This window comes from Mauremys mutica, chromosome 6, assembly GCF_020497125.1.
Source record: "Mauremys mutica isolate MM-2020 ecotype Southern chromosome 6, ASM2049712v1, whole genome shotgun sequence".
NCBI classification, from domain to species: domain Eukaryota; kingdom Metazoa; phylum Chordata; order Testudines; family Geoemydidae; genus Mauremys; species Mauremys mutica.
This window is the reverse complement of record NC_059077.1, coordinates 71,600,610-71,622,156: the sequence shown is the minus strand read 5'-3', so window position 1 is coordinate 71,622,156 and position 21,547 is coordinate 71,600,610. Positions and strand designations below refer to the sequence as shown.

Below are 21,547 nucleotides of genomic sequence, written 5' to 3'. Positions count from 1 at the left end.
AGCATTTTCAAGTACATGTGGTTGGACACTAATTCATGTTTGGAGTTTGAAAACTGGGCATAAAAAGATTCTTCACTTTTATTCAAAAGAAAATCAATTAGTGCAAGTTATGTTGTTGTTAATCCACATTAACAACAACATAAATTGATTCAAGTCTGAAATTATACTAATGTAAAGTTGATTCTATGATTAGAGTTCTAATCATTCTGTCAACCTAGGGAAACCAAAGGCTACAGTCACCTGTCTTTGCAATGCTCTCTCTGTGACCTCAGACAATTCACTTGACCTCTGGCTTCATTTACTTCAACTGTACAAGGATCTTACCTAACTAAATAAGGGGTGGCATGAAGACTAGCGCTTGCAAATGGCTCAGTAGTACTTCACAGGAATGGTATATGGCTAAGATCTCTGATTCAACACAGCATTATCCTTTGCTTTCCAGAATAGCCAACTCCTGGAAAATCAGATATACTAGCTCTGTGACATCCAGTGTGTTAATGGAAAAAGTTCTCCCAGGGCAGAAGACAAGATAAGGAAAAATATAAATTAAAACTGTCATTCTTCCCTTGCTGCTCTGGACTGAGATACAGAACTACTTGGGAAAGTGGATTCCCAGCCTCGTGTGGTTTTCTAGCCTTGATTCTCAGGAGAAAATATCATCTCAAGGAGATGAAAAAGGCCTATGGGAGTTAAATTAGTACTACCACCTGAATCATGCCATGTTCTCTAGTCACATCATTCCGCTCAAATCCCTTCACTGATTTCGGGCATTTTACCACATCAGATTTATGCTCCTTCAACTCATTTTCAAGACCGTAATAATTTTGCCTTGTCTAGATCTCTCATCTTATTTCCTCCAACTTCCCCAGAGCACCTTCCACATTACTGTACTCTTTCCTCCTTTCACACTCTTCTGCAACTTCTATCATGTTCCCCTTGGGCCTCCTTTATTGGCCTACAAAAGCCTCCTATTAATGACCTCTTCCATCTCCTTCATACCCACTTCTTTTCCATCTTCTAGCTCTCTTTCTGCAACCTTCCCTTTCTTGAACTAGTGCCCCACCTCTTGCCTTCAGTGTGTCCTATGTAGCTTGGACTGTAGCATCTTCAGGGCAGGACTGCAGCAATCTGTTTGTGTAAAAACAATATAAACATATGGCATGACGTAAATGATATCAAAGTAATAAAACCCACACCATGTCATCATTCTTTTCCTCTGCAGTCTGAAGTAGGGAGAGTTATCTGTGAAAAAACACCCCCTGAGCAATGCAAGTATCAGCGCTGTAAAGTGGCAGTGTAGATAGTGCTACAGTGCTGGTAGCTATTCCCCTCACAGAGGTGGTTTTATTTCAGTGCATGGAGAGCTCTCTCCCAGCGCTGGAGCAGTGACTACACAGCCAGCAGCACTTTAACGTTGGTTGTGTAGACATACCCTAAATCATGAGCACATTTGGGGCTAGTGGGTCTTTCCTACTCCTAATAATTAAAATTGGCTAGAAAATATTCAGTGGCACGAGACATGCTGAAATACGGTGTTTCGTCAATGCAAAAAAGTTTCAGGGAGATGTATCTATTTCAAAGTTTTGTCAGGAAAAGGGGAGAGACACAATCTACAGCCTGGTGGCTAGGAAAGAGACCTGGGGAGACCCAGGTTCAAGTCCCTGTTCTGCATGAATCGAGTAATTGGTGAAGAAAATCTTTGCTCTGAATCAGGAAGAGCAGAGACTACGGGCTTGTCTATATTACCCGCTGAATCGACGGGCAGCGATCGATCCAGCGGGGGTCGATTTATCGCGTCTAGTGTAGACGCGATAAATCAACCGCCGAGTGCTCTCCTGTCGACTCCAGTACTCCACCAGAATGAGAAGCTCAAGTGGAGTCAATGGGAGACATCAGCCGTCGACTTACCGCAGTGAAGACACTGTGGTAAGTAGATCTTAGTACACTGACTTTAGCTACATTATTCACGTAGCAAAAATTGCGTAACTTAGATTGATTCCTTCCCCCTAGGGTAGACCAGGCCTGGAACCTGGGTCTTCTGACTCCTCAGGCCTGTGCCCTAATCACCATGTTACCTACACCAGCATCCACAATCGCCTTGAAATGCTCACACGTCATTCCAAAAAAATGGATATTTTGGCATAATTCAATTTTTGCTAAAATGTTAGAAAGGTTTTGTTTTCACTCAAATGAAGAATGAAAAATTATGAAACCTTAAAAGCTGCTGGTAAACAGAATTATTGTCCTTTGTTCAGCTCTATACCTAATAGCTCAAATACTAAGGAAGCTTCTACCTCCATCACTTGTACACTATGAATGTCCTTCCTCACTTTGATGAAGAGTCCAGCAGTAAAGAGTTCCATCACAAAGGCCAGTATGGGAGGTAGCAAGAGGAAGAATCTTCTGCAGATACACCCTAGATTGTCCTTGGTGGTGGATGCTTGGGATTGAACAAACTGTGAGAGCCCAATAGCAGCTCCTTAAAAATGCTTTCCCAGTTGATAACATTGGTCAAATAGGGAACATTCCACTGCAGTATTAGGATGCCGGGGGACTCCCTGACTATTCACAAGAGCTCATCTGCCTGCTTAGGAAAAAGGTAGTTGCAAAATGTCAAAATATGATCCATAATCATGAGAGGGGGTGAGTATTTACCTCTCAAAATAGGGAGTACCATGGGACCTCACAAACTCTACATAGAGCAGCTAATTTTGCTTATCCTGAGACCTAAAAGGAATAAAACATGTGAGTTCATTCCTCCATAATCTCATTTACATTTTAAAAATGCTAGCATGGCTACTCAAAACTCTCGATGTTTTTCAGGAATGCACAGATTTCACACTGATGAACTGCAGAACTTAGAACTGACTGTAATAAAGATACAGTAGACACTCTGGTTTTAAATGATTTTACTTGTGAATTCTACTAAACAACGGATGATGTAGTGCATTTCAAAATCTTTCATAGCAAATATCATTCCATTGTACTTTAGGGGCAGCAGAGTTTATCTCATGCTATGTTTGGAGTCGAAAGTTCTATTAGAAAACAAGATTATGCATTTGGTAAATATACAACAGAAAACCTCTAGAATGAATATCTCCGCTACAGTATTCTAAAGTTTTACACATATTAACATTTTATCCTAGCAGAGAGATGTGCAAAAATAATTTATACAGTGACAACTTATACTGTGTTATCTCCTTTTTAATTTTACTGCACTAAAAGCATTTAGCCTCAGGTCACTGCAAGCAATGAAGTCAGAACCTAAACCAGTGCAATTTTTATAGCACTTACAGCTTTTTTGTTGTTGTTGCTCTGTGTGCCTAAAATAGGACACGACTAGACCAGAAGTAGTAGTACATTACAGGATTTTTTTCCTTAATTTTACCATGCTGTATGTTTTGGCCTGTACAAAGGTATCTATATATAGATGTTTGTGGGTTTTTTTATATCAGAGTTAGACTCTAAAAAGATAAATACACTAATGGAAAAATGTATGAAACAATGTTAGTATAGACCAGAGAGTAATGACACCTTGGCTTCAAGATCAATCAACAAATACCTGTGTAACTGTTACTTAGCAATATTAACAACACAGCATATTTTGGCATAAGTGAACAGAAAGTTCACTGTTTCCCTTTAAGAATTCTCCTCTGGACCATGTAGTAAACAGTGATCAAGGACAGAAGCTGCAAAGCCACACAAGAGTTACTGCATAACCCAAATCCTCAATTTACTCTAGAACTAGTACATTATTCAAGAAGGAGGGAGTCTCTCTCTTACTCCTGATTGACATGGGCACAAATTAGATCAAACTCATGCCCAAAGACAATAATGTATTTGTTAGATTAATTTTTGCTACCCAGAATTAACAATTAATTTACCTTACTGTTAAAAAACGGCATCTTATTTCCAGTTTGAATTTGTCAAGCTTACACAGAAAGCATTTTCACTCTTTTTAATAAAACAGGAATTCACGTGGTCAGCTATCCAACAGAATCCGAATGCTTGAATTCTGCCACAAATACACTGATACATAAATACATTATTAAGCAATTAATTAAGCAATTAATTTGTAAACACCTAGAAGATAAGGTGATAAGAAACAGCATGGTTTTCTCAAGAACAAATCATGTCAAACCAACCTAACAGCTTTTTTGTTTTTTTACAGGGTAACAAGGCTTGTGGATAGGGGGAAGCAGTAGTTGTGGCATATCTTGACTTTAGTAAGGCTGTGATACTGTCTCTCATGACCTTGTTACAAACAAACTAGGGAAATACAACCTAGATCAGTGGAGCTCAACCTTTCTAGACTGCTGACTAAAGTCTGCTGTAAGGAGTCTGATTTGTCTTGTGTACCCCAAGTTACACCTCACTTAAAAACTACTTGTTTATAAAATGACACATACAAATACAAAAGTGTTTAGCACACTATTACTGAAAAATTGCTCACTTTCTAATTTTTACCATACAATTATAAAATAAATCAATTGGAATAGAAATACTGTACTTACATTTCAGCATATAATACATAGAGCAGTATAAACAAGTCATCATCTGTATGAAATTTTAGTTTATACTGACTTAGCTAGTGCTTTTTACATACAGACAAGTCTTATCTTACGCGGGGGTTCCGTTCGGCGGTTAGCGAGTAAAGCGAAAACTGCCTATACTCAAAATTACATCCCCAAGCCCTTTAAATCCCGCCCGCAGCTCCAGCGGCCAGGCCGGGGCGGCATGTAAAGGGCTCCTCCGGACTCCCCGCCTTGGCGGGGAGCCCTTTAAATGCCAGGCCTGGCTGCCGGAGCTGCAGGTGGGATTCAAAGGGCTCCACCGGGCTTCCCGCCGCGGCGGGGAGCCCGGAGGAGCCCTTTAAATCCCGCCTGCAGCTTTGGCAGCCAGGCTGAGACCGGCATTTAAAGGGCCCAGAGCTCCACGGTGGCTGGAGCCTCGGGCCCTTTAGTTCACCCCAGGGGCTACCAGCCACCTCTGCAGCTGGGAGCCCCCTGGGTGATTTAAAGGCCCTGGGACTCCAAGCCACAGCTGGTGCCCCAGGACCTTTAAATCTTGAGGCCACGCCTCTTCCGCTTGAGGCCACGCTCCCGGACTCCGGCCCTACAGCGTAAAGCTGAAATCGCGCATGTTAAATGCACGTAAGTTGCAACAGACCTGTAGCATGTTGTAAAACTAGGCAAATATCGAGATGAGTTGATGTACCCCCTAGAAGACCTCTGCGTACCCCCAAGGTAGGCGTACTCCTGGTTGAGAACCACTGACTTAGATGGAACTTCTCTTAGGTGGGTGCATAACTGGTTGAAAACCATTCCCAGACAGTAATCATCAGTGATTCACAGTCAAGCTGGAAGGGCATATCAAGTGGGGTCCTGTTCTGTTCAATATCTTCATCAATGATTTTAGATAACGGCATAGAGAGTACATTTATAGTTTGCGGACGATACCAAGCTAGGAGGGGTTCCAAGTGCTTTGGAGGATAAGGATTAAAATTCAAAATTATCTGGACAAACGGGAGAAATGGACTGAAATAAACAGAATGAAATTCAATAAGGACAAATGCAAAAAACGCAAAGTACTCCACTTAGGAAGGAACAATCAGTTGCACAAATACAAAATGGGAAATTACTGTCTAGGAAGGAGTACTGTGGAAAGGAATCTGGGGGTCATAGTGGATCACAAGCTAAATATGAGTCTGTGTAACACAGTTGCAAAAAAAGCAAACATTTGGAAATGTATTAGGAGGAGTGTTGTAAGCAAGACATGAGAAGTAATTTTTCCCACTCTACTCCGCACTGATGGTGGTCAAACTGTGGTTCGCATGCCCCCTATGTCTCCCATTCTCTGTCTACCAGACTGGGGGGGAGGGGGAGGACGGGGAACGGCGCAGGGGGAGAGCTCAGGACCTCTACCTTGCAGTGAAGTGGTGCGAGCTTCTGTCAAGTGGGGAGGAGGGTCTCGGGGCTTCAGCAGGAGTGGGGCTGAAGCCCTGAACCCCGGCTGCTGTGCTCCAGCTCTCAAACTTCTGAAGATTCTTGTATGCGGCTCAGAGGGCCAGTAAGTTTGACCACCCTGGATTAGGCCTCAAGTGGAGTAATATGTCCAGTTCTGGGCGCCACATTTCAAGAAAGATGTGGACAAATTGGAGAAAGTCCAGAGAAGGGCAACAAAAATGATTAAAGGTCTAGAAAACATGATTTATGAGGGAAGATTGAAAAAATCGGGTTTGTTTAGTCTGGAAAAGAGAAGACTGGGATGGGACATGACAACAGTTTTCAAGTACATAAAAGGCAGTTAACAAGGAGGAGGGAGAAAAATTGTTGTTCATAACCTCTGAGGACAGGATAAGAAGCAATGGGCTTATATTGCAGCAAGGGAGATTTAGGTTGGAAATTAGCAAAAACTTACTGTCAGGGTAGTTAAGCACGGGAATAAATTCCCTAGGGAGACTGTGGAATCTCAGTCATTGTAGATTTTTAAGAACAGGTTAGACAAACACCAGTTAGGGATGGTCTAAATAATATTTAGTCTTGCCCTGAGTGCCCCTCCAGGTCCCTTCCAGTTCTATGATTATGCATCTTTGGTGTTTTGATTATGTTTTCAGTGTTAGGGTAAGTCTACAATGCAATCAGAAGTGTGACTGCAGCACATGCAGACTGCTGCTTTGCTCTAGCTAGCTTGAACTGCAGCAGTGAAGCTGGAATAGCATGTGCTAGCTCCTCCCATACATATCCAGGGTCCTGGGTGGGGTTGTGCAGCCTGTGCTGCAGCACCTTCACTACTATTGTTATTCAAACTACCTAGATCAATGCTAGCTTGGATAAGTCTACACATGCCACAGTCACACCTTGCACTGCAGCATAGACATGCCTTCAGTGTTGTGCCTGGGGCCAAGGAGCTACCTGGCAATGTTAAATTGGATGAGATATGGCGGTTTAACATAGCTGCAGACTCACTCAATTTATAATTTTGTTGACTGAAATCTAGCCTTTATCTAGTCATTTTCTCCCTTGCCCTTATTTGTAGGTCATGACAACTAAAAACAGTGTTACTGTATTCTCATCTCAAGCCATAAGACATTACACACACAAAAATCCCATGCAGCACAAATCATTTCTGTACAATACTATCAACAATATAAAACTAATTTATTTGTGGAGTTTCCAGTGATCAATTAAAAAAAAATAATCTCTGCCTACTGATACTCACACCTGCTCTTTCTACAGTTTGTCACTGCTTCTGTTTTCCACTGAATGCTTATTCAGGTCAAAGCAAAACAAAATCCAGTGTTTTATTAAAGCAACTGATTCAAAGTAATCTCTTCTCTTCAGAAACCAACCCCTTATCTTTGTCACCATGAAGACATTGGCACCTCACATTATGTCAAGAGAAATTAAACAATCTGTATAAAAACCAAAGTCATCTTCCCAAAGAACTTTAAGAATCTAAATCAGACAGGATATAAGAGCTTTGCCTTAAAAAAATGAATTTAACTTTTGAAATAAAGTACACTTTACAAAACTGTCTGACGTTTCCTGTGTGTAAACCAGAGAACATTTCATGCCATGGCATGCATGCTACTTGCTCTCCTACTGTACAAATGGGGTGGAATGTGCATGTTGCCATAGGAATGTACATTCTCTCTTTTTCACAACAGTTGCTACAGGAAAGTATTTCAATTCTACAAGAATTTCTTGAATATTGTCTTTGTAAAAAAAGTGTATGCTTTTTAGGGTATTTGTTCATTTGGGGAGAAAGGGAGGGAGAGCGTACGTGTAATTTCTGAGTACTACAAGAATGCCAAAGATCATGCACAGTCATTAAATACATAGATTATGTTGTTGTCTGTATCATTAAATTTCATTCGATCCAGTCCTATTTTTCTGAAGATCAGCTAACTATCCTTGTCTTTCACATCATGTACAAGAGTAAATCTAGGCCTACAGTAATTTTAACATTCAAGTGGTGGCTTGGGATAGAGAAAGGTGGGATGGGGAGGGGGAAACCACCTGAAATATTCTGAAGAGCTTTCTGATTGTTTTGTTACCAAATGGGAAACACTTGAGTTTCCTCGTTCCTAACCTGGTTTGAGAGAGTCATACTGTTTCGCTCTTTGAGTTTGGAGTCTCCACAGAGACTACTTATGAAGATCATGAAATCAAATTCTTTTCAGAGAAAGCCAGTTTTTTATCCCAGTCTTGACTTTTTCTCCCTTCTGTACAAATGCTCTTTTGTATACATTCTGAGTTTCAGGAAATTACTCCCCCTCTCCACCACCCTCCTCTGCAACTTGCACAAAACAACCCCCCCTAAAAATCAACATGAGAGAATAATTGTGTTTTTGTTGAAATGTTTCCAGCTCTTCCACACGTTCATGCTACAAGGAGTAAATGAAACCCTTTGCTTTGGCAACATTAGTTCCAGGCACACTCCTCTCAGTTTAACACCCCCCCCCCCCCACACCAAAAAAGTATGCACTTCTACTGAAAAGGAAGTCAGCAGCAGCAGCAAGCTCATTCCCAAATTAATGATCTTTCACTTCTCCCCTACACAACTTCCTCTTCTATTACAAATATACAGCATTTCCAATTTCAACAGCCTTTTACTATACATTGTTTCTTTCATTTACCAGTACTTTATGTACTCTTAGATCACCCTTGTACAAATAAGCAGACGTCTTTGGAATCAAGACTGTGGTTGTTTTGATTCCAGTAAAATCTAAAAAGCAGTCTTTAGATGATTCTGCCAAAGTATTTTTCCCCTCCCTTATGAATGGTTCAACGCTAAAATGAGCAAAATGCTTATTCATTTTCTGTTGTGGCTGCTGAAAGCAGCCCTGAAGTCACTAACTGCACTATATTTTTAAATGAAGGCCTTTGAAAAAGTTAAAATCATACCTTCCTTGGATTCATCAGCTTCTGAGCTCATGGTGTCAGTGTAACTCACTGGAGGCCAGATTACAGCTGACGTGCTCTTTGAGAAGCAGCAAGTCAACTTCTCAAAAAAAGGATGGGTGGGATTATGAGGGGAAAAATTCTGTGAATTCAACAAATCAGCACTCAGCTATGTGCAAAGGATTCCGCCCCTTTCTGAACTGCACACAAGCAACTGTCTGGAAAACAGCACCTTGCAGAAACCCATTTCCCAGCAGTTAGTTGTAGTTTATGCATTTTACTCCATCCATCCATCCCCACCCCCCATGTCTTTTAGTCTTCAGAAAGGGTGGAGTTTTACTTGTTGCAGCATGCGGAATGTGTAGGAGAGAGAGCTGAAGTGAGGTGAAAATCATTAAGCCAAAAGCAGCACTGAGTGGTAACTTGAACATTTTATGACAGTGATTGACAAGCAGAAGGGGCCTCAGGCAACTTGCTACAAGCTCCAAATGAAAATATTTTTTAAAACCTAAATTGCACTTTTCACCACTAACTTACTTGGAATTAGTTCTGAGAGATCTGAAATTCGACTGGTTAACACTGGAAGACAGTAAGATTTAAAGTACTGCCAGGAGGAAAAATGGCAGCTTTACTTGTTTGTTTAAGCTAAAGTTTCATAACAGATTATTTTACGTTTTTCCCTCCTCCATGTTGAAAATGTGGTATTGTAGATCCTCAAAGAAGCAATTCAGCTGCGATTTTTCATGGGGGAGTTTGTTTCCTATTATTATTTCCATTATTCTTTGTACTACAACATGTCCCCCATATACATCCACATATAACTTTTAAAGGCCCACTCACAAAATTTTCTGCAGGATAGTAATAGAATGTAATAATGTACATCTTTTACAATATCCCTAGACTGCTCATACACAGTAGATGTTTCAGAGTGGTGCTGAGGCCTGAGGGCTTGGCTACACTTGAGAGTTACAGCGCTGGTGGTGGCTTTACAGCGCTGTAACTCACTCCCCATCCACACTGGCAAGGCACATACAGCGCTGTATCTCCCTCGGCCTGGGGAATAACGACTATAGTGCTGCTCTTACAGTGCTGGGGTGCCAGTGTAAACAGTGATTAATCTTACTACGCTGTAACTGACCTCCGGAACCTTCCCATAATGCTTTTTAAGAAAAGATAACACTCTTGGTTTTGTTGTGATGCCTCTCTTTGTTTTGTTGTGAACTTAAGGCTCCCGGAGCTGCTTATCTAAAAAACCAAACACAGCTACTGTTTGCTCCAGCAGAGGCAGGGCAAGGGGATGAATGTCCACAGCTAGTGTTTGCTTGAGGAGAGAAGCAGCCTGGAGGGGGGAGGGAGGGTCCGTTTTGGAGCAGCTGCTTATCTGGTCTGAAGGCTATTTGCATTTAGTGAATGAGAGAAGGGTGGGGGAAGGGGTCGAAACTTTTAAAATGATTGAAGGTTGGTGCTGTGTATCTTCAAGTCCTTAGAACCTGCAAGGCAGGGAGCTGACACAGTGTCAGCTCCAAAAATCCACTCTCTCTCTCTCCCCCACGCTCCGTCACACTCCACTCCACCCCCCTCTTTTGAAAAGCACGTTGCAGCCACTTGAACGCTGGGATAGCTGTCCATAATGCACCACTCCCAACACCGCTGCAAATGCGACCACATTGCAGCACTGGTAGCTGTCAGTGTGGCCACACTGCAGCGCTTTCCCTACACAGCTGTATGAAGACAGCTTTAACTCCCAGCGCTGTACAGCTGCAAGTGTAGCCAAACCCTTAGTCTGTATCAGCAAAAAGAACAAGAAGTACTTGTGGCACCTTAGGCCTGGGCTACACTAGGGGTGGGGGGTTCAAACTAAGATACACAACTTCAGCTACGCTATTCGCTATTCGCGTAGCTGAAGTCAAAGTATCTTAGTTCGACTTACCTGGCCGTCCTCACGGCAGTGAGTCAACCGCCGCGGCTCCCCCGTCAACTCCCCCGTCAACTCTACTTACTCCTCCTGCCAAGGTGGAGTACAGGCATCCATCCCCGAAACATCGAACACTACCCGCCAATCCGGCAAGTAATACAGACGTACCTTTAGAGACTAACAAATTTATTTGGGCATAAGCTTTCATGGGCTAAAACCCACTTCATCAGATACATGCAGTGGAAAATACAGTAGGAAGATACATATACATACACAGAGAACATGAAAAAAAAATGGGTGCTGCCATACCAATTCTAACGAGACTAATCAGTTAAGGTGGGCTATTATCAGCAGGAGGGAAAAAAAACTTTATACTCAAACTTTATAAACAATAGGTGCTCAGGTCATTGAAGTCTGGCTAAATAAAGTATCTTTCAAGCTGCAGTCAGGAAGCCCCCAAAGTTGGAGACCCAAGTCACTGATTTGGTGGTCTCCATTTAAAAGGGTGCTTTCAGAACAAAAACATGGCACACCATATAATCTAATACTCCATAACGTCCATTCAAACTTATGGGAACACATTCAGGAGAAAGGATGGTCTTATAGATAATGGACTGGAAATTGAAATCTAAATTTAACTCATGGCTGTGACTCAGACTGTGTGTATCACCTTGGGCAAATCATTTAATATCTCAGTGCCTCAGTTTCCCATCTGAACTATTTTGAACGTAAGATCTTCAGAGCAGAGCTTGTCTCTTACTATGTTTTTGTACAGTGACTAGCACAATGGGGCCAATGTCTTCACAGGGGCTTCTAAGTGCTACTGAAATATAATTATTTATCTGTGACAACCACAACTCCATAGTGGCCTCTGCTAGTGGAGCTCCTATGTCGCTCCCTAAGGAAACTAGGAAACATTCTATGGTCTTCACTGCTGGCACAGTTCAGTGGCGAAAAGGAGAAGTCTCACCAAATGATTTCAGAGGCCATCCTAGAGAAAAAGTTACAGCACAGCACTGACTAAAGAAGCCACATTTTCAAGTGAGAAGTTACTCTTTCTGCACTCCCCTGCTCCCTATGCAGTAGTCTGGAATGACTGGACAGTAATCAACAATCCACTAAAAAATGCATAGACTATAGAAGAGGCAGGAATAACTGAAGTGTTAGACAAGAGCAACAGCCATAGCCCTTCAGGCCCTTTAACTAAAGGCAGAATTTCTAGGAGGATCAACATCCAGCCCATAATTTGAGAGGGTATGCAAGGACTTTTCATGAGTAAATTTACACAACAGGAGCCTACCAGTCCCCTCCTCCTCTCAGACCAACGGAATAATTCTTGTAGTTAAACTTCAGAGAATTCTAGATTTCTGAAATATAGAAGCCGCTTCTCTAAAGTGGTTTTAGAGGCCTTCAGAACTATTCTGGGGCATTCAAGACAAACAAAAAATTGACAGATTTATTACATTTAGCATTTTTAACAGAAAAGCCAAAAGGAGTTTGAAGAACAGCTGGACAAAAACTCAAAAGGTAGTAAAATGTTTTTTTAAAGTACACCTCTACCCAGATATAATGCTGTCCTTGGAAGCCAAAAAATCTTACTGCTTTATAGGTGAAACCCTTATATCGAACTTGCTTTGATCCACTGGAGCATAGGCGGCAGGTTTGTATAATTTTTGGTGGTGCCCAAAATGGTGGTGCCCGACCCCTCCCCCCCGCCCCGCTCTGTAAGCCGATATAAAATGAAGCTACAACGCGTCAGCACCATAAGATTACAAGGGTCAATTAAAAGTGGAAAGTCAGAAGCAGCACTTGCCTGCTTCAATATACGGCAGGGGTCCCCAACCTTTTTAGGTCCAGGGACCGGTTTCGTTTGCCGGACCCTCCGCAGGCGTGCCTGCGGGAGGTCCAGCTGAGCCGCGGGACAAGCGCTCCCTCCGCAGTCGTGCCTGCGGGAGGTCCGCTGCTCCCGGGGCTCAGCTGGAGCTTCCGCAGGCATGCCTGCGGAAGCTCCACTGGAGCCGGTGGACCTCCCGCAGGCGTGCCTGCGGAAGCTCCAGCTGAGCCCCGGGAGCAGCGGACCTCCCGCAGGCACGACTGCGGAGGGAGCGCTCGTCCCGCGGCTCAGCTGGACCTCCCGCAGGCATGCCTGCGGAAGCTCCACTGGGTCGGTTCGCGGCCCGGTTTCTAAGAGGCCGCGGACCGGTACCGGGCCGCGGACCGGGGGTTGGGGACCCCTGATATACGGTATTATATTTTGTTGCACCTGTTGTGACAAAGTGGGAATGTTCTTAATGTTTTCTCTGAATACTGTGTGGGTGCCTCAGTTTCCCCTGCAAGGTGCCAACTGAAGGTGTTGGGGACAAAGAGATTAGGTGGCCTCCTTGTCCGGAAGAGACACAAAGGCCAGATGAGGGAGTGTCAGTTTGGAGCTGGCTGGGGAAATGGGGAGAGGCCCAGATCTTGGGTCTAGGCTCCCCACCCTCCAAGATGGACCTGACTGAGGGGTCCTGTTTTCTGTACCTACAAGCTCTGTTTTAGACTCTAATCCTGTCGTCTAATAAACCTTATGTTTTACCGGCTGGCTGAGTCACGTCTGACTGCAGAGTTGGGGTGCAGGGACCTCAAGTTGCCCCAGGACCTGCCTGGGCAGACTCGCTGCAGAAAGCACACGGTGTGGAAGGGCAAGTCGAATGCTCCGACGTCAGACCCAGGAAGGTGTAAGCTTCTTGCCCTGGAGACAGTACACTCAGAGAGAGGAGGCTCCCCCAGAGTCCTGACTGGCTTTGTATGGAGTAGTTCCAAAGCATCCCAGCATCCCCTTCCACACCATGCGCTTCCCGGAAGTCCGCACAGGCACTGACACTCTCTCCTCTGGCCTTTGTCTCTTTTCCAGGCATTAGGAGGCCACTTGATCTCTTTGTTCTCCAACACCTTCAGTTGGCACCTTGCAGGAGAGCGGCCCAGGCCATCAGTTGCCCGGAGACAGAGTTTCGGCCATTTTCTGTGCAGATGGCATCACACTGGCACTCTAGGGCTCTACAACAATCACACCCCCTTATCCCACCATCTAGATCCTTGAGAAATGCATAGGGGAAACTGAGGCACCCACACAGTATTCAGAGAAAACATTAAGAACATTCCCACTTTGTAACAGCTGTATATTTTAAAGGGTATAAAATAATCAAGTATTGTGCTAAACACAATGATACTCCAAACTGACCACCAAATTTAAGTTGCACGTTTTTCCCCTCAAGTGAGGGCTCTGGGGTGGGGCTGGGGATGAGGGGTTCACAGTGCAGGAGGGTGCTCAGGGTTGGGGTGCTGGAGGCGCAGGCTCTGGGGTGGGGCAGGGCTGGGGATAAGGAACTTGGGATGCAGACAGGCTGCCCCAGGGCCAGGACCAGAGAGGACTCTCCCCTCCTTACTGGCAGCAGCAAGCTCCAGAGGAGGGACTCCTCCTCTCCCCCCTCCTCTCCCCCACAGCACACTCACTCTGCACCACAGTCAGTGTACATGCTCCTAGGGACTCTCTCAGATCCAGAAAGCCCACTCGCCTCCCCTATGGTGGGTACCGGGGCAGGGGGTTGCCGTCACGTGTGGCCTCCCCTGCTGCTGCCCGTGGGGGGCGGGGGAGAGAGCTCCCAAGCACGTGTGTGCCTCCTTCCCCCTCCTCTCTCCCTCTTCCCCTCCCCCGGTGCTCCAAGAGGCTGCCTGCCGCTGATCTCTATAGCCTTAGGCCTTGGCTACACTTGCAAATTTGCAGCGCTGCAGCAGGGTGTGAAAAAACACCCTCTCCAGCGCTGCAAATTGCGGCGCTACAAAGCGCCAGTGTAGTCAAAGCCCCAGCGCTGGGAGCGCGGCTCCCAGCGCTGTACGTTAATCCCCACAGGGAGGTGGAGTACGGACAGCGCTGGGAGAGCTCTCTCCCAGCGCTGGCGCTTTGACTACACTTAGCGCTTCAAAGCGCTGCCGCGGGAGCGCTTTGAAGTGCTAATGTAGCCAGGGGCGGCTCTAGACCCCAGCGCGCCAAGCAGGCGCGTGGGGCGGCCTTTCCCGGGGGGGGGCGGCATTTGGCTCCGGTGGACCTGCCGCAGTCATGCCTGCGGCAGGTCCACTGGAGCCCGGGACGAACGGACCTGCCGCAGGCATGACTGCGGTGGGTCCCCTCTTCCCGCGGCTCCAATTGAGCTCCCGCCGGCATGCCTGCGGCAGGTCCGCTCCTCCCGGGCTCCGGTGGACCTGCCGCAGGCATGCCGGCGGGAGCTCAACCGGAGCCGCGGGAAAAGGGGACCCGCCGCGGGACCGGGGAAGGGTGGCGCAGCGCACCGCGCTGCTTGGGGCAGCCTACTTTCTAGAGCCGCCCCTGAATGTAGCCATAGCCTTAGGCAGAAGCATCACAAACAAGGAAGAGACTCACTGGCTGTTTTCTTTCAGGCAGGGAAGCTCCGAGGCAGGGGCAGGGCCAGCTCCAGGCACAGGGCCAGCTCCAGGCACGGCCAGGGGAGAAACACAGCTCCAAATATTGGTGGAGCACAGCCCTCAGCCTTGAATATTCCTGGTGCTTGTGCAACAAAACGGCAAATGAAATTTAATGTGGATAAATGTAAAGTAATGCACGTTTGAAAAAATAACCCCAACTATACATACAATATGATGGGGGCTAATTTAGCTACAACTAATCAGGAAAGACATCTTGGAGTCATCGTGGATAGTTCTCTGAAGACATCCACGCAGTGTGCAGCGGCAGTCAAAAAAGCAAACAGGATGTTAGGGAATCATTAAAAAAGGAATAGAGAATAAGATGGAGAATATCTTACTGCCCTGTATAAATCCCCTCCTGCCTGGCCCGGGAGGCTAGCCCCCAGTCCTTCCCCCGCAGCCTCAGCTCACCCCACCGCCGGCGCAATGCTTTGGGCGGTGGGACTGCGAGCTCCTGGGGCAGCACCGCTGCAGAGTCTGGCCTGACCCAGTGCTCTGTGCTGCGTGGTGTGTGGCTGTAGCGCTGCCAGCCACCAGTGCTCCAGGCAGCGCGGTAAGGGGGCAGGGAGCGGGGGTGAGTTGGATAGAGGGCAGGGGAGTTCGGGGTGGTGGTCGGGGGGTGTGTGGATAGGGGTCAGGGCAGTCACAGGGCAGGAAACAGGGGGGTTGAATGGAGGCAGAGATCAAGGGGGGGCAGTCAGGAAAGAGGGAGAGTTGAATGGGGCGGCACGGGCGAAGCAGGGGTTCCGGGGGCGGTCAGGGGATGGGGTGGATGGGGCAGAGGTCCCGGGGGGTGGGCCGTCAGGGGCGAGAAGCACGGGGGGCAGATATGGGGTGGGGGCCAGGCCACATCCCCCTCCTCTAACCTGCCCTCCATACAATTTCCAAAACTCGATGCAGCCCTCAGGCCAAAAAGTTTGCCTGCCTGTAGTGAGGTGGACGGGCCCTCCCACCTCTGGGGTGACTGAGGGAGCGTTACCCACCCCTGGGAGGGTGGAGTCTAAGCCTCCCCACCCCCCTTGCCGGAAGGAGAAGGGCAAGGCTGGAAGTATAAAAGACTAGACCCGCAGCCCATTCGGGGAGAAACCTGCAGAGGGGAAGAACGTCCTGCTGGTTCTGGAGCAGCTCGCAGGGCCGCCCAGAAGGGCGGGGCAAATGGGGCAATTAGCCCCAGGCCCCGGGCCCTGCAGGGGCCCCCACGAGAATAAAGTATTCTATAGTATAGCAACTCTTTTTTAGGGAAAGGGCCCCCGAAATTGCTTTGCCCCAGGCCCCCTGAATCCTCTGGGCAGCCCTGGCAGCTTGAGGAAGATCCCCCACCTAGCATGGTCCACACCCCAGACGCGGATGACGACTGGCCTGGAGTGCCCGCCGCTGTTTACCCGGAGGAGCCGGACGACGCCTGGATGCCGGAGGTCCCCACCCCTAGGGAGGCAGGAAGTGACCCAGGGGCAGCTGCCGTAGGGCTGGCTGCAAAGCCCAGACCCTCAGCGTGTTGTGGCTGGGTCCCCGCTGACCCCGGGGCAGCTGACTCTGCCCCTGCCAGGGCCCTGGGCTGGGACGCGGTGGAGTAGGGAGGGCCCACGTCCCCTTGTCCCTCCCCCTGGGTGGCTGACCCTTGTTCCTCTGCAAGGGGCTCTCACTCTGAAGAGAAGTGGCCCCAGCCCCCTTAAGACTGTGTTGTTTGCTCGCTGCCGGAGCCCCGCCCAGGCTATAGCCGGCCCCTTAAGACTGTCGGGGGATGGGCTGCTTGAGCCCAGTACACAGGTAAACAGAGACAAGCCTGGAGACAGGCTATCGCAGCCCTCCAGGGACCTCCCACCTCCGGGGTGAGTGAGGGAGTGTTGAACCGCCCCAGGCCTAAAGGGACACATCTCACTCCACACCATTCCAAGAATGCTGGAAACAACAGCTGTTGGGACCCAAGAGTCCAAGTTTACCCAAGCTACAGATGAGCCATTTTTGGTGAAGGATACACAGCTGCAGAAATCTCTTCTGCAAAAAAATCAGATTTTACTCAGATTTTGCCTCTTAAAGCACAGTTTAAGACTCCTCTGTTTACATAAGTATTTCCTCATTAGCTACTCTAGTGTCTAACCCCGTTCTCCCCATATAGCTCAAATGAATGGAAATCAAGCCCACCAAGAGAAGAGCAGTGAATTCAGCCAAGATGATGCTGAAGATGATGTCTAGATACCCAGTTGGTTGGCAATTGATCAATGGCTTACCAAGGAGAAGCAGCACTGCTGTGGGAGGGGTATTAGGAGAAAGCTTGCAAGAGGTGGCAACTAACTGTGCAGTAGGAACAGAGCATCTAAAATGGAAAACAAAAACAAAACAAAAAACCAACAAAAACCAAAACCCAAAACATTTTCTGGGCAGGAGGTGGTAGTGGAGGAAACTTTCAAGCTTTATAAGTATATTCTCAGCAAAAACAGAACACAACCCCATTCAAAAAAAAAAAAAAAGTCCTTTCAGGCCACCTTTGATTATGCTCCTTAAATCAGATAGATATAATCACTGGGCAATGCGTCTCACCACCCTAAGGGCTTGTCTACACTGGCAATTTACAGCGCTGCAACTTTCTCGCTCAGGGGGGTGAAAAAAACCACACATGCCGAGCGCAGCAAGTTTCAGCGCTGTAAAGCGCCAGTGTAGACAGTGCCCCAGCACTGGGAGCCGTACCCCTTGTTGAGGTGGGGTTTTTTTTAAGAGCACTGGAGCTCTCTCTCAGCGCTGCGCCGCAGCCACAATAGGCATGTTAAAGCACTGCTGCAGCAGCGCTTTAGCATTGTCACTGCAGACTCGCCCTTTAGTCAACTGTGCTGCTGCCTTCAGGGCTGAGTGTTTGTCTTACTGTGGCTGTCAACAGAAGACTAGAGTAATCCTTTTGATTGTATGTTATAGAAACATGCTTACCTCTAAAAATGCTTATTTCTGTCTGGACCTAGATTACAACGCTTACTCCCACAAGAGAGTGTTCTATGGTTAATCCTATCTACTTTGAAAATTAAATACAAAACTTATTTTAATTTAGTTCTCTTTCTTTCTCTGTCTCTCACACCCACACCCCTGTTTCTCCTACAGAATGGGAAGGAAGAAAGAGGTTGTATATTGATATTTCTATTTAAATACTGTAGGCACTCAGCTACTACCTTGATAAGAACCATGTAAGTAACTAAACAGATAAGTTAGTTCCATTTTTACGTGTTACTAATGAACAGCTCGCCACCTGCTGAAATGTGCTTGTGCAGTTAATTGACTTGGACTAGAAAACGAAAGCCTCCTAAGAAAACATTTATATTTGTGAAACAGCTACCATGTAAGAAACACCAGTGGCAGCAGATGTAGCTAGACTTCCTTTTACTTCCCACTAACTGAAATCTTACCAAATCTCTGTGAGCAAGATGAGGTTTTTTTGATTTTTAAAATAAACCCTTAGATAATAATTGGGGATTGGTCCTGCTTTGAGCAGGGGGTTGGACCGCCTGAGGTCCCTTCCAACCCTGATATTCTATGATAATATTTTCCACTTTGTTCTATGTAGGACACCAATTCTGCTGTTTCTCTCACTCACATGTCTTGCTTCATAAACTTTCTCTGTTATGTATGCACTTGTTGCCCTAGATTTTCTATGATGGACCTCAGATTTTTCTCAGGTACCATACCTTACTTAAAGCAGCCAGCATGCATTTATGTTCCTAGATTATTACATTCAATTCTGGGCACCATATTTCCAGAAAGATTTTCATTAACTGGAAGCAGTTCAGAAAAGCAACAAAGACTTAGGAGAGGAATGGAGGAATTAACTTACAAGAAAAGAGGTAAGGAAATAAATGTAGTTGCCCCCTTCCATGGGTGGCAGGTTATCATAGGCTGGGGGAGGCTGTGCCTCCCCAAACAGCCAGGCGTCGCCCTGCCCACACTCCACCCCCAGATCTCCTCCTGCCAGTTCCCCTGTCCCTTTGCCATGGCCCCAAGTAGGCCTCGGGCTGGGGCTGGCACTGCGCCATCCGCCCTCCCTCCCAGCGCGCCAGGGCTGGGGGCGCTAGCCTGAGGCAGTGGGGAAACTCTGGCGGGGGGGAAAAGAGGTGGGGCAGAAGGGGCGGGGCTGGGGGGCTAGCCTCCCCCAGCTGGCGATTCAAGTGCCGCCCAGGCCCTCTTCTTTTGACTAGTGTCACCCCTCTGCTGAGTAATTGTAAATGTACAGGGCTTTGCAGGTCAGCTTCCCAGTGGAGGAGAAATCAGTGAAAGAGTCTCGATAATACTATAAGTATAACTTGCTTTATTTGTACATATACCAGTCCTGAAAGGAGACGGTCAAACAGCATACAGGCAATCCATTCTTTTCAGAATCACAGCTCAACACCAAGGCTCAATTCCCAGGGAGCAATTCTGCCTCAAAAAGGGACTCTTATCAGACCCCAAGAAACAGGGCAAACTCTCCTGCCACTCACATACCACCTTGTCTCCCAAAGCTTGTTCTATACTAAAACATAACAATCCAAAACTAACACTACAGCATGTCTTCTGGAATAGTGGTCAAACCATGAAGGGGGTTACAAATGTTTAGCATATCTGGCACGTAAGTACCTTGCAACCTGGTTACAACTATGCCATGCAAATGCCTGATCTCACTTTCTGCTGACATTGTAAATAAGAAGTGGGCAGCATTATCTCCTATAAATGTAAACAAACTTGTTTGTCTTAGTGATTGCCTGAACAAGAAGTAGGATTGACTGGACTTGTAGGCTCTAAAGTCTTACATTGTTTTGTTTTTGATGCAGTTATATAAAAAAGTAATATTTCTACATTTTTAAGTTGCACTTTCACAATAAAGAGATTACACTACGATACTTGTATGAGGTGAATTGAAAAATACTATTTCTTTCATTTTTTTGCAGCACAAATATTTGTAATAAAAATATAAACTGAGCACTGTACCCTTTCTATTCTGTGTTGTAATATAAATCAATATATTTGAAAATGTAGAAAACATCCAAAATATTTAAATAAACAATATTCTGTTATTAACAGGGTAATTAAAACTGCGATTAATCATGATTTTTCAAATCACGGTTACTTTTTTTGAAGTCATTTGACAGTCCTAGAAGCTATTTTAATATTTCTTCCTAACCCAGGGGTAGAGGAACACAACATGTAACTATATTACTGTATTTTTGTTGTTGTTGCTGCTGCAAAAGATTACTGCTGTCCTACAGACATGAGTGCAATGAAAAAAATATCAGCTTTTGTTCAGCCTTTAGGCAGTTTTGCTGTTTTGGGTGTCAATTTTTTATGCTATCAAAAAGGAATTTTGACTAGTTGTGCAATTGTGTTAGAACGGTTTAAATAGGTCTGCAGCCAGAAAGCCTCTGGACACAGTAACCCATCTGCTCCTGCTCCTGACAAATTCTATCCTGATTTCTATTTGCTATTATTATCTTTTAATGGAAAATTTATGTTTGAAAGTTTACCAAGCTAATCCAGACACTGCTCAGGTTTGCCTGTTGTCAGGAATATTAGCGTTTCCAGTGCAGACTATGACTAGAATCATCTTACCAGGAAAAGGATGATTCTTTACATAACTTCAGTTTTTACAGCACATTATCTATTAAGAACAACCTTGGAACAAGTTGCAATCTGCACTATCAGTCTTAAACATAAACCAACAAGCTGTTTTCAGCTTATCAAGGTTTGCTCGACAAACAGACTGTACCAGAGGATAAGCAGGGTTAAAGCAACACACCAAGACTGACAGATGAAAGGTGAAAGACTAGTCATAGTCCCTGGGCTTCACTGCATGCTAACCTCGGGTACGTCTACACTACGGGACTATTCCGAATTTGCATAAACCGGTTTTGTAAAACAGATTTTATAAAATCGAGTGTGCGCGGCCACACTAAACACATTAAATCGGTGGTGTGCGTCCATGGTCCGAGGCTAGCGTCGATTTCTGGAGCGTTGCACTGTGGGTAGCTATCCCGTAGCTATCCCATAGTTCCCGCAGCCTCCCCCGCCCCTTGGCATTTCCGGGTTGAGATCCCAGTGCCTGATGGGGCAAAAATCATTTTCGCGGGTGGTTCTGGGTACAGCCTCACCCCTCCCTCCCTGACAGCGGCAGACAACCGTTTCGCGCCTTTTTTGCTTGGTGAACCGTGCAGACGCCATAGCACAGCAAGCATGGACCCTGCTCAGCTCCATACCGCAATCGTGGATGTTTTAAACACCTCGCGCACTCTCGTGC

At 46.0% G+C, this 21,547-nt stretch overlaps 1 protein-coding gene across 5 annotated transcripts in view; it reads right to left on the bottom strand.

Moving 5' to 3' along the window:
* TNFAIP8 (TNF alpha induced protein 8) overlaps nucleotides 1-21,547 on the bottom strand; it is a 79,711-nt gene that overhangs the window by 16,799 nt on the left and 41,365 nt on the right. Inside the window, exon 2 of one of the 5 annotated variants that reach the window (XM_045021750.1) lies at nucleotides 1,064-1,128. The exons of 3 other annotated variants lie outside the window; for them this stretch is intronic. Coding sequence is in view for 1 of the 2 variants with exons in the window: in XM_045021749.1 (XP_044877684.1) it covers nucleotides 8,910-8,940 (31 nt within the window). In the remaining variant the exon portion in view is untranslated. Of the gene's footprint in view, nucleotides 1-1,063; nucleotides 1,129-8,909; nucleotides 8,985-21,547 lie in introns of those variants that run through there. One more of the 5 variants, XM_045021749.1, reaches the window with a different exon arrangement.